General features: G+C 38.9%; 1 protein-coding gene across 2 annotated transcripts in view; it reads right to left on the reverse strand.

The window, feature by feature from the left end:
* The window catches only part of LOC126183269 (RRP15-like protein), a 57,004-nt gene that overhangs the window by 16,297 nt on the left and 26,557 nt on the right, over window positions 1–14,150 (reverse strand). For both annotated transcript variants that reach the window (XM_049925102.1, XM_049925094.1), the window contains exon 4: window positions 8,337–8,517. In XM_049925102.1, coding sequence (XP_049781059.1) covers window positions 8,337–8,517 — 181 coding nt within the window. The remainder of the gene's footprint in view (window positions 1–8,336; window positions 8,518–14,150) is intronic.

Below are 14,150 nucleotides of genomic sequence, written 5' to 3' on the forward strand. Positions count from 1 at the left end.
AAACAAGAAATATAAAGGGATTATATCCCCATCATGATTTAAAAAAGTTTCATTCCTGAAGGAATGGCAGAGAAAGAAAATAATTTTAACTAAGAATAACATAATCATTTTTTTATATAATTTCAGATAAGCTTAGGATGATTCAACAGAAATGCATAGGAGATGATTCATAGTGATTATGTAAATTATGTATGTTTTGTTTCAGCAACATAACGTTTTGTTTTATTAAGGAGAAGTTAATTATGATGTTTCTTAATTTCAGTTAAGACTATAATTATTAGTGGATATCCATTCCAGTTTTTTATGAAAATGTTAGTATTAGGTACATGAGAATATCCATGTCAAGAGCATATCGCTACATATATTTAAGGCAATGGCATATGACTACAGATGATTAAATACTTTAAAGATAAAAGTCAGGACGGACAATTCTGGAACAGGTTGAGACAGACATGTGTGATGTTTGAAATTAAGTTGTCATTATTTAAAGTAAGAATTATGACAACAGATTAAGAGAACTGACTGGGCTGAATTTATATAGATTCAGGGGTAGTAAATAAATTTGTGATTGAATTCTGTAAAAGTTAGAATCAGTTTTGAAGACTGATGTACATGCAGATTAGTGACGTATACTGTGAACAAGAACGAACTTCCAATGAAGATAAGATTTGAAGAGCATTAATAAATCTCACTGAAAAGGCAAGAAAAAGGAAGATAGATTTTAACAAGAGGATATTATGAAGACAAATCTTTTGCATTTGGGAAAGATGGCAATTAATGTACAAAAGACCAGGTACGAAATAAGTTATGAACACTGCTGGTGCAGCGTCATAAAAAGGAACTAGCGAAGAGATGCAAGAGCGATTATCTGTGTACTAAAGAGTAAAGGTATACTCAAGTGCGGCATATATGATAACGATTATTGTGCTTCATTAAAATAGTATGCGAAGACACTAAAGGGAATTATCAGCAGAGTTTACCATGGACAACATGAGTGTATTAATACTGTACTCTGATATTCATAAGTGACTATATAAAGATGAAAATTGGTAAATGTGACAAAAGACTACCCGAATTCTGCGTAATAAGGTAGGGTACTACTTCTTCCGAATCTCTGAATTCAGATCAGTAGCATGAGAATGAAAAGTCTAGGTACTAACCTGTTCTCGCACAGCACTTTTCCATCAGTAATGATTAGCATTGATACTTGTACAGGGAGATGTTACATGTTTACACATCACCACCCTGTGAATGGCCGGCCATATGAGGGTCTGATCCAGCCTTTCTTTTACCTGAGGAGCAACCCTGTTCCTCACCATCCCTACCATCCCACACACAGTAGCAAAAGGGTCATCCTCCGTGTCTCCCCATACCTGCCCTCCACCTTCCATGAGACATCGTGCTGATGCCACTACCAAGATATCTTCACCTTTGTTTATACCTGACTCCATAAATGCAAGAATACATTATATAAAGACACTTTCAGATCTGTCAGTTGAAATTTTAAATAATTTTTGTAAATTACTGGGTGGAACATAAGGTTAACTTAGCCCTGTTCCAGGTTCTCCATGGTTTCCCTTAGGAACCCTCACCTGAATGGGAAGGCTATTCTGATCAGAAGTCCATGGCCACATTAGCCATTTACAGAGTTACTTAAACAGTTAGTGTCAAATTATTTAACCTTATGATCAGTTGTGAGTGATTATTAAAGCTACTCAGATTACATAAGCAGCAAAAGTTGTCAACTGCCACAAGCACATTCCACTCAGTAATATTGTAGTAAAATAGCTGTCATTTTTATTGTAATTTTGACCCTGAATTGTCTAAGGAAAGAAAATTCGTGCCCAAGAGGGCAATATAGTGTACCAATGTACACAAAACTCTAATTTGAGTGCGAAAAACTTAGATTGTGGTGAACGGCATATACAGAGTGGTGAACAGCATATACCGAGTGGTGAACGGCATATACTGAGTGCAAGAATTGGACATCGCTTGCCCAGAATGCATCTCTGTGTCTTGCCAAACCAAAGATTTTGTTTTATGGACTCATTGTGAAGGAAATGGAGAGATCAGACTTGTGAGAGGAGGACAGAGATTGTATTGTGAGATGCCATTACTGTATATAGTAAATGTTTAAATAGTTTTTCACAAAATAAAATCCAATAACTAACATCAAGTATTCAAGGCGTGTATATCACCATACCAAAATTAGTTAATTATCACAGTACACATATTACAAGGCGTAGATCGCTTGGAGATGAAGTTTCGAACGATAGTGCGAACCTGGATTTTCCATGGTCATAATTCGTCGAGAGATTATCTCAAAATTAATAAACTTTAACTTGCTAAATTATTGGACTTTTCATCCAGACTCATCAAACAACATAGTGCACAGTTGTACCGAATGATCTGCATAGCAAGTAAAGGTTTTAGAGATTTCAGGGGGAGCAGATAACGACAAAGACTTTCCGCAAGGTTTCCACTGAAAAATACACCTCTTGCTCTTGTGTGGTATTTAAAATGAATTATTTATATTTTCCAGGTTTTCAGGAGAATGAAGATAAAAGAAAATATGGAACTAAATAAACCAATAACAAAAAAAAAAAGGCACACACAAAGAATATTTATTTATAATAATAAATAAAGAAAGAATATTTTTAATTAACCAATAATAATATATCAAAACATCCAATTAATATTTCTTTCTTTTCTTCAGCAAAAATAGCAAAATACTATTACAGCAAAAGAATGAAACCACTCACTGAAAACTCCAACAAAAATGTTTTGTAATCAAGGAATATGACAATGAAACTTTATCATTTATTTTAAGAAAGAAAGAAAAGGAAGAGGAATAGAGATTACCAGCAAGAAATATTTAGCGAGGAGGATTGTTAGTGTAATGCACGTTACAAATATGCAACTTCTGAACTGTGTATCATTTCTGCCCCCACTGAATTTTGTATGATTGTATTTGTTTCCTTTGAGGTTATTAGTCACAGGATACTGTAATTTGTAACAGCTTGCTTGTTCTTATAGTGAAAATTTATGACAAATCTATGCAAACAATGTTAAATTTAAGGCTGTTGTAATGTATGTGATAAGTATAGTGATGACACTGATACAGAAACTTCAGAATACAAATGCAACTAAGAACACTGCAATGTCCATGCATCCCTACATTCTCTGTTATCTTGAAAACATCAGATTATGATCTCAGAGAAATCAGTCTGTTGATGGCCACACGAAGTGAACCATCTGAGAGGCAACACGCAGTGAATTCTGAAAGAAATTCAGCAACTGCATGCCCATGAGATGGTGGTGATTCGTGTTCAAGTGAAGTAAACACTTAAAACCTCAAGAACTTGTCACTAGGAGAGTTTAGGAGGAAAAAGCAAGCAATGGTTTCAGCAACAGAAGAAGACTCACTTTCCTTTAAACAATTTCATCCACAAGTTAAACTGCTCTGGTACAAAGAAGCAAGAACTACTTGAGAAGAAGCCAATCCATCCTCAATGAGTACTTACGTTGAAGTAACTGTGCTTTACTTCTACATCTACATCTACATCCATACTCCGCAAGCCACCTGACGGTGTGTGGCGGAGGGTACCTCCAGTACCTCTATCGGTTCTCTCTTCTATTCCAGTCTCGTATTGTTCTTGGAAAGAAGGATTGTCGGTATGCCTCTGTGTGGGCTCTAATCTCTCTGATTTTATACTCATGGTCTCTTCGCGAGATATACTTAGGAGGGAGCAATATACTGCTTGACTCTTCGGTGAAGGTATGTTCTCGAAACTTTGACAAAAGCCCGTACCGAGCTACTGAGCGTCTCTCCTGCAGAGTCTTCCACTGGAGTTTATCTATCATCTCCATAACGCTTTCGCGATTACTAAATGATCCTGTAACGAAGCGCGCTGCTCTCCGTTGGATCTTCTCTATGTCTTGTATCAACCCTATCTGGTACGGATCCCACACTGCTGAGCAGTATTCAAGCAGTGGGCGAACAAGCGTACTGTAACCTACTTCCTTTGTTTTCGGATTGCATTTCCTTAGGATTCTTCCAATGAATCTCAGTCTGGCATCTGCTTTACCGACAATCAACTTTATATGATCATTCCATTTTAAATCACTCCTAATGCGTACTCCCAGATAATTTATGGTATTAACTGCTTCCAGTTGCTGACCTGCTATTTTGTAGCTAAATGATAAAGGATCTATCTTTCTGTGTATTCGCAGCACATTACACTTGTCTACATTGAGATTCAATTGCCATTCCCTGCACCATGTGTCAATTCGCTGCAGATCCTCCTGCATTTCAGTACAATTTTCCATTGTTACAACCTCTCGATACACCACAGCATCATCTGCAAAAAGCCTCAGTGAACTTCCGATGTCATCCACCAGGTCATTTATGTATATTGTGAATAGCAACGGTCCTAAGACACTCCCCTGCGGCACACCTGAAATCACTCTTACTTCGGAAGACTTCTCTCCATTGAGAATAACATGCTGCGTCCTGTTATCTAGGAACTCCTCAATCCAATCACACAATTGGTCTGATAGTCCATATGCTCTTACTTTGTTCATTAAACGACTGTGGGGAACTGTATCGAACGCCTTGCGGAAGTCAAGAAACACGGCATCTACCTGTGAACCTGTGTCTATGGCCCTCTGAGTCTCGTGGATGAATAGCGCGAGCTGGGTTTCACATGACCGTCTTTTTTGAAACCCATGCTGATTCCTACAGAGTAGATTTCTCGTCTCCAGAAAAGTCATTATACTCTAACACAATACGTGTTCCAAAATTCTACAACTGATCGACGTTAGAGATATAGGTCTATAGTTCTGCACATCTGTTCGACGTCCCTTCTTGAAAACGGGGATGACCTGTGCCCTTTTCCAATCCTTTGGAATGCTACGCTCTTCTAGAGACCTACGGTACACCGCTGCAAGAAGGGGGGCAAGTTCGTTCGCGTACTCTGTGTAAAATTGTACTGGTATCTCATCAGGTCCAGAGGCCTTTCAAGACGCCATTGGAAAATAGTAACAGTTTACAATGAAGATATTGCAACTGATGCAGTACAAAGAATCACAATAAAAACTAAAAAATAGTTATTACTTGTACCATGTAACACTGATTGCTTAACAATGTATGTACATCATTATTTCACTACTCTTCAGACTTACTTTCAAGTTAAGAGTTTTGTTTTGGTAAACAACTGTATTGTTATACCACATTGGGCTGTGCTTATTGTAACATCCAAAGCATGCATGGCACATAGTGAAGTTTGTAAAGAATTTAAAAGTTAATTGTAAAGAAACAGGAATGACTTCTTTTAATCAGCTGTCCTCTCACCTGTTTCCAAATCCACATTACCACACTCAATGTGCAGCAATCATCACAACATCCTTATGGATTCTTGCCATAAATTGGAGTCCGACATCTAAGTTCACCATATCTAGATTTATGTGATTAAATCACTCCAGACAGACATCCATCCATAGAGACTTAATAGTTGTGACTGATTCCACTGGCATCATCAACAGTGAAATAGACCAATACCAGGTCCTTTTGTATATTTACTCACATTATAGTGCATTATTCAGCAGCCAGTCTTAGTACCAAAATCTGATAAGCTTCAAGCATAACTGCATTTTGTAGGAGTTTATTTACGATGTGACCTCCATGACACTCATGTGTCAACTATGAACAGCAGATTAATGTTAACTATCCGGTAGTACACACAGCTGACATATTTTGAGGATAGCATAAGTACAGAAGAGTGATGAAGGGTGTCCTCAAATCAAGAAACACAGCATAACATGGGCTCTAGTTTCTATAAACTTCTGGATATTGTGAGCGAACAGCGCAAGCCATTTTCAAACAATCTGTGTCTGAAGAACCTATATTGATTTGAAGAAAGAAATTTTTCAGTTGCCAAGGAACTATTGACACAAAGCACTAAATATGTTCCATTAATCTACTGCAAATTGACATCAACAAAGTAGGTCTGTAGTTCAGTGCACTTACCATGCGAGCCTTCTTAAAGACTTCAATGAGTTGAGTCTTTTTAAAATCAAATGGATGTTCCATTGACCTACAAAAGTCTTTTTATAGAAATGAGCAAGTTCAACACTGACTGTAATTGGTATACCATCAAGTGCAGCAGATGTTTCTCTATGACACATTTTTCAGTTGTTGTTCAGTTCTGAGAATCACTTATTCCTATTTTTGTCTTTTTCACATCTTTGTGATGGTTGAAAATATGAACTTTGTTGTCTTTTCCTTGGTAAGATCATTTTGGATGAGAAAAGTTAGTATTTTATCCTCCTTATCATCTTCCATTTCACTGCCATCATGATAAACACACAACTGTCTAGACGATTTTCATCAACTAGTAGTAGATTCTATGTAGAACCAAAATATTTTAGTGATTATCGATAATTCAACAAGTAAGACACTACAAAAGTGTTCTTATCCATAGTTTCTCCTCACTTCAGAGCAATTGCAGCTTAATTTTTCTAGTTTCAGATCAACAAGGTATACGAGTAGTGGCTGAAACATTAGTCTGGCACCTACAACACACCATGAAGGAATTATCCGAATAGAAAGGAATTTGGTAGACATAAGGTACACATGCAGACAAGCAAATGATTATAATTTCAGGAAAAATTGGATGATTTATTCAAGACAAAGAACTTCACAAATTGAGCAAGTCAATAACGTGTTGCTCCACCTCTGGCACTTATGCAAACACTTATTCAGCCTGGCATTGATGACAGTATTGTTGGATAGCCTACTGAGGGATATCATGCCAAATACTATTCAATTGGCATGTTAGATCGTCAAAATCCAAGCTGGTTGGAGGCCCTTGCCCATAATGCTCCAAATGTTCTCAGTTGGGGGAGAGATCTGAGGACCTTGTTTGTCTGTAAGTGTACATAACATCTACTGATTTCCGTCCCATTTGGATAATTCCTTCATGGCTCCCCCATCCCCCACATCCCATTCAGATAATCCTTCAAGGTGGTGGTGTTTCTGAGGTTTCCCTTACATAGAGATATAAAGAGTGTCCCAAAATAATGTACACTCTCTTTGAAACAGAATATCTCTTTAATTGGAGGAGACAGAAATACAATTTTTATGGGTAATAATCTACAAGGCGGTGAAAAACATAACAATGCTTTCTTTTGTTTCAGGGTTGTTAGCAAACATGGAGTTATCGTTTGAACAACAGAAATGTGTGCTAAAGTCTTACTGGAAAACAGAGAATGTACATGCGGTATGCCATCATTGGAGAGTTGAATTTGGGACACCATCACCGACGAGTAACAATTACAAGAATCAGAGATAAGTTTGATGTCGAAGGAATCGTGCACAATATGAAGAAGGGACATAGCAGATGAAAGGGAAGGTCAACAGACAATGAGAGTGTTGATGCAGTAATCCAGGCATACACATGATCCCCGAAGAAATCAGTGAGGCAACGTTCTCATGAGACTGGGAACTGCAGAAGCAGTGTTCATAGAATTTTGTGGTCTCAGAACTTTAAGCCTTACATTCCAAGACATCTCTATCCTCTTAACGCCGATGATCCCGAGAGGTGAAGCAAATTTTGTGAGAAGAGCAACAGATGTGAAGAAGAGCAACATTTCCAAGATCGAATTCTTTGCTCAGATAAAGCGACATTTAAATCTGATGGAACAATTAACTGCCAAATTGCGTGTACTGGGCCACAGAGAATCCATATGTAACTGAGCAAAGGCATGACAATCTACCAGGAGTAACAGTCTGGTGTGGTCTGTCTTCCAGAGTTAATCGGGCCGTGCTTCTTTGACAACACTGCCACGGGTGACTCGTACTCGGAAATGGTAACTCCTGGTCTTAGCGTTGTCTTTGGAAATGAAGATTATTACTATCAACAGGATGAGGAGCCACCTCACTTTCACCTGGATGTGAGGGCATTTCTCAATCATACATTCCCTGTCAGATGGATAGGACAAAGAGAAAATGTAGAGTATCCCACTTGATCTCCAGATTAACTCCTCTAGACTTCTTTCTGTGGTGTACTTGCACAGGAAAGCCTGTGATGCTATTCCGTTGGAAACAATAAAGTTGGCATGTCGCTCAGTCGTGAGTCGTCGTCGATGGTGTATTGCGATGGACGGACACCAGTTTGAACATTTACCACCTTAAGTCAGACCATGAGGCGCCTAACACAACTCAAATTGTATTTCTAATCCCTTTCATTAAAGAGATGTTCAGTTTCAAAGAGTGTATACATTATTTTGGGACACCCTGTATTACAATGACACCTGAACATACAAAACATGCTTACCTTCATATCATCTTCAAATTTGGCTGAACTGCCTTTCCCCATTAGCACATCTAAGAAGGCCTTTTTATCAACAGACTTCATAATTTTATCTTTTTTAACTTCAGAATGCTTGACTTCTCTAAACTGCTCATCCAGCTTTTTCTGATGTTGTCGCACTGCATTAAACAACTGCACCACCCCTCTGTGAACAATATAGTATTAATTCAAATAAAAATTCTCAACTGAAGTTTGGTCATTTTTTGTTAATTAGGTAGATTAAAAAATACATTCTCCATTACAATACACACTGACACCAAACCATTTATAAAGATTTTGATATAAGGGATGAAATGCTATTGGATATAAAGACAAACCTTACTGTACATAAAGTATTCTGAAACTATACCTGGTTCTAAAAGAATGGAAGATACTATTCTGTAAAAACCAAAAATGATAGATTTATTTATTTTTGAAGGTCGAGTCCTGTGAATCCTTATAAAGTCACACAATTAATTGGTAGAAGAATACTAAGTAAATTTTCTATAGTCTCGGGTAATACTTCAAAAACCCACATTTCCTTCTTAGTATCAATTTCAGATGTTATGATTAATATGCTATTTCTGCTGGAGCAGGCTTCTATGCATATTGCAAATAAGGCAAACTACCACAGACATAATTTTAAAGAGTAGCAACCTTACAATTGTAAAAGATTTTTATTACTTTTTTATTTGTTTACTTAATTTCACTCAATTGAATATGTATCTCTGCAGCAAAATTTCACAATTTACAGAAAAGAAGAACACAAAAAAGGTGTTTGACAAGGTAATGATCTCCCCCCAACTGCCTTACAGTTGCATTCTTGAAAATACTGTCCAAATCAGACAGAAAAACAAAAACTGTTTAGCCCAATAAGAATGGGAAACAAATTTAAAGGTACCACAGTTAACTGACTAGCTTTGACATCTTTAGGTGTCTTGTATTCTGCCATGCACCAGCACCGTTCATGCATGCCATTTGGACAATGTGAGTCATTATCTTCATTAGGTGCTACCAGAGACTGCTCATCAAGTGTCCAGTAATTACATCAATGGCCTACCCCTCCCATGGTCAGTTCCAGGCGTTCTGTCTGCAGTCTGCTCCCACAAGCAGTGTTCTCAGTTATTCCCTCTTTGATCCGGTGCACCAAGTCAAATGCTGGTGTTCTGTCTTCAGTCTGTTGCACCTGCACCTGGCCTGTTGCACTGGATTGAAGAGGGAATGTCTAAGAACTTTTCTAGCAGAAGTGGACCACAGAGGGAACACCTGGAACCACACCAGACCAAAAACGGAACGCCAATGAAAGAACAGATGCACTTCAGAAAAGAATATGCAAATTTCAGCAATCAACAACAAAAATGCCTTTCACAGAACAATAGGAAACATTGTTCTATGATGATGTTGAACGCAGCACTTTTGTATGCAGCAGAAACACAAGTGGCAACTTCTCAGAAAGAGTTTGGGCAAAAAGAGTGTCAGATAATTCTGAGAACCACTTACAAGAACAGCTTTCATTAAACAATTCAACAAATAAATTTAGTGTAAAGTAGAAAAGAATCACAAACAATTTTTAAAAAAATATGCATGATTTTGTGGTTGCCTCAAATGAATGGAAGTGAATGTGGTGACTAAAAGAGTACTCTAAGTCTTTTGACGCAAAACCCAAACCCACAATGTACCGGTACACAAGCAACAAAAAAAGGTCTCCAAGTATTCAAAATCAAAGTCTGAAGATGCTTTCAACAGAGATCACAAAGTGATAACAGCTAGAGAAATAAATCCAAGTGCCTCGGAGGTAACTGCAGCACGTGTTTCCATCACTGGCATGCTGTCTAATGGATCAGTAAAGAACTGACGAGTGATATCTGAGTCTAATTTCATCTAGAGTTTTCACAAATCCCAGGTGACCAGATGTTGGGAATGTTGTGGAAAAATTTCAGGATAGCTGTCTTTATGTGAGGTCAGATGGCGAACAACCATAACCACCCCATTGGATTACTGTCCCTCTTATACGATGCTCCATTAACTAATGAACTGAAATTCTCCTATGGTTGGTGCCTCCTCCTTCCTGCTTTTATGGTTTTCAGCAGCGCTGGATCTTCCCTCTGCTTGGCAGCACGTCATTTAACATAGCAATGACTGGGATTTCATCCATGCTGCTGTGATTCGCCAAAGAATTTCTTGAAACACAGTTGGCCTCCATGTGTTTGCATCCATTTTTGCATACCATTGTAATGTTGCAGTCCTGAAACCTCAGTGCTCATCTCAATAGTCGACTTGTTGGATCCTTCAGGCTAGTCAGACAGCCGAGAGAATGGCGGTCTGTTACGACAGTGAATGGTTTGCTAAATAAATATGACTAGGACTTACTGATCATCCAGACTCTTTCTAAGTTGTAGAGTATTTTATCTCAGCCTTGGAGAGTACTCTGGAAGCATAAGCTGTCATCTTTTCACCACCTTACTGAATTTGTACTTGAACTGTGCAAATCCAAAAACCGCAAGCACGAGTGAAGTCCTGTCTCTGCTTGCTACTCACACAATGCCAGAACTGGAGGAGATAGTGCCTCCGTAAGGATAAGGAAAGATCTTTCCTGCATCTCATTCCTGGAAAATATGGTGCCTCCCAGCAGTTGTTCTAGTAAGGGGGAATGTATCTTTGTAAAGATGACCTCTATCAAAGGTGATGGAGAGAGACTTTTTCAGTTGAGACAGAGACCTGCATTCTGAACACACTTCAACATGGTTTAGGTAGCTTAGATGTCCTTCAAACATCTTCTAAAAAACAACATTGTCATTCAGATAGCAAAGATGTTTAAAGTGTTGTAGCATGTTATCCATCGTACGTTCGATGATGGTTGAAGCATTACATGGTGCAAATAGAATAACTTTAAACTGACAGAGGCCATCAGGAGTAGTGAAGGCAGTCATTTCCCAAACAGCCCTAACAATCCCATTTGCCAGTAGTCTCTCTGTATGCCCATAGCTGAGAAATACTTTGTTCCTTTCAAGGACTCTAATGTGTCATCAACTTGTGGCAACAGATAGACATCTTTCTACATGAATTTGTTCAGTCATCGATAGTCAACACAGGAGTGCTATGTGCTCTCCTCCTCTTTCGCATGGACCACAGGAGAGGATTAAGGACTCTCTGAATGTTCACAGGTATCACTCCTGATTTGTAAGCACCTGAAAATTGACACAGAACAGCTATCACACGTCGACGTTGCTCCTCAGTCAGGCCACATACTATTGGCGGACTGATAGCAGCTTCCTTCACTGCAATGTCTCGTCGTAGCAAAGAGTGGTTCTTTGCCGATAACACTATTCTGCCCCCCTGGACTTGTTTGGCTGTCCCTAAGCACATACCTTTAGGGATGAGTTGTGGCTGTTCATGACAATTAATGATCCAAAGTCCTCCTTGACGATCTACAATACCTATGATTATCGTAGGCATGTAGATTTCTTTGGTGAGCCTGAGTAGCTTTGCAATCAAAAAAACTTCATAGTTGCACCGAGCATCTCAACTGATGACTAGAACTCATCTCGTTGATGATGGCCAGATAGCATCTGCAATGGGAACATCCCCTAGCCTAATCTTTGTTATGTGTGTTTGTTGGAATAGCTCTGTCAATAAGGAGCTCTGATCTTTCACAGTCTATGACTGCTTGCGATTTCTGCAAGAAGTCCCATCCGATAATAGCATCTTGTCTATGTTCTGCTAACACAAGAAATCTGAAAGGCTGCATTCTGACACTGATAGCTATTGTTGCAATAAACATTCCTGTCAGCTGGATGTATTTCCCATTTGCAACCCTCAGCACAACTGCTTTTGTATCACAGAACATAGTCTTTTTTAGATGACAATGATAACCATTTGACATTACACACAAAGAAACCCATGAATCAACTAGTGCCTGGGCAGGTCAGCTGTCAAAGACAACCTCAATGAGATTTCCTGAGATATTAGGGAGTGTCATCCATGGATGATTTTCATCTGTGTCAGCTTCACCTCCATGTCACCTCACTTAAGTTTTCCTGAAGCTGGGTGATAGGTGAATGACACGTACTTCCATATGGCAACACGCTGAGAAGTAACCTTGTCCAGTGTACAGTGATGGGCTTCATCACACATGTTGATTGTATACTGTTTGCAGCTGAGTGGTGTGAATAAAATTGTTGCGATAGTTCACATCTGATGCCATATCAGTAATTGAAAACTGCCTTCCCTCCTTTGCTGCAGTGTACAACATATCCAGGGATCCCGCAGGTGAAAACATATCTGGGTGTTGTTCCCAGTCCTCCAAATGCCTGTTTTCCTGTGGTGCACTGTACTTGGCTTACCTGTCAGTTGCACCTGTGTTGGTTCAATGCTGGGTGGTTGTTTGTCAGTTGCAGCATAAGTTTGAGTTGGTCGAGTCCATTCTTCATGGTGTGCTCGACTAGTGATGGAGAATGGTGCCAAAGATTGATACACACCTTTTCAACACTCTCTGTTGTCTCATGGCTGCTAATCTCCTGTATAATCAGTTTAACATTACTAAACTATTTAGTGTATGAGAGAGAGAAGCTCATAGCGGTCTTCCACAACTGCCACAGGGAGCACATTTGGCAGTCTTTCATCCCACTCTTTTCTGTTAAATTTTCTCATTTCACTGGCATCACTTGATGAATTCCTCTGTAACTGTGACATCCTTTTATGAGAAGAGCTTGGTATTTGTCTTCTGCAACTCTTTTCATGAAGTGTGAAATTTTGTTGGCTTCTATCATATTCAGATTTATACTGCGGCATAGGGCCAAAACATTCTGTATGTATGACAGTGTCATTTTCTCATGACATTGGGTCTTATCTTTCAATTGTTCTGCCTCTAAGCAGATTTGCTGCTGGCTGTCACTGAATGTGTTTCTTCAGTTCGACCTCGAATTTGTCCCAGCTATTAAGCTTCTCTTCATTGTTTTTGAACCAATGCTGAGCTGTGCCATCCAAATAAAAGTACACATTTGCCAAACACACCATGTTGTCCCATCTACTGTATCTGGTGACTCGGTCAAATCCTTTCAGCCATTCTGTCATATCCTGCACAATGTCTTTGAAAAACACTGATAGATGCCTGAGATGCAGCTAACTCACTGCTGTTCTGGATGCTATCTGTCTCCTGAATGTACAGATCTTTGGAACAATGCACTGCATGTATTTCAGTTCCTCTATGTAGGTGATGGCCTTTACATTGCCTAATTGGAGCCATGGTGATGTAGATGTTTTGAAGTACCAGACATCTCCATCAAACAATGTCAGCAAAACCACAATCACGTGCAAATAGGAAAGTAGGGTCTTGGATTAAGGGAAAACAGCAGTGAAAGCACATTTATTACTGACTACAACGTACAGCCTGTGGTATAACAGGTTACCCCACCCTTTCCTTGAAATCAGATGAAATATGTTCATGTAAAAATGTTTTCTGCGTATTTAGCATCTAAAGAATATCCACTGTGCGTGCTTTGATTTTGGTTTCTGCATAGACAATGCAAGAAGCATGAGCACAGGACATCGGCAAGACACGATGCAGCCACGAATCTCTACCTGCTCTAGAGGTGGCATTTATACTTCGGTGTCACAGCTTGGCAGTGTTTTGGAAAACGCAGAAGAAGCACCTTACTGACAATGTAAACACTCAGAAGAAAAGGAAAGAGTTAATGTCAATCTCTTATGTGTTATTCTGAAATTCAGTTCAGATATTTTGTTCTGAGTAACAACAGATTTCCCATCGAACATTTTACTGAATACCAGCTTTCTGGAATA

This window comes from Schistocerca cancellata, chromosome 1 (assembly GCF_023864275.1).
Source record: "Schistocerca cancellata isolate TAMUIC-IGC-003103 chromosome 1, iqSchCanc2.1, whole genome shotgun sequence".
Classification (NCBI taxonomy): domain Eukaryota; kingdom Metazoa; phylum Arthropoda; class Insecta; order Orthoptera; family Acrididae; genus Schistocerca; species Schistocerca cancellata.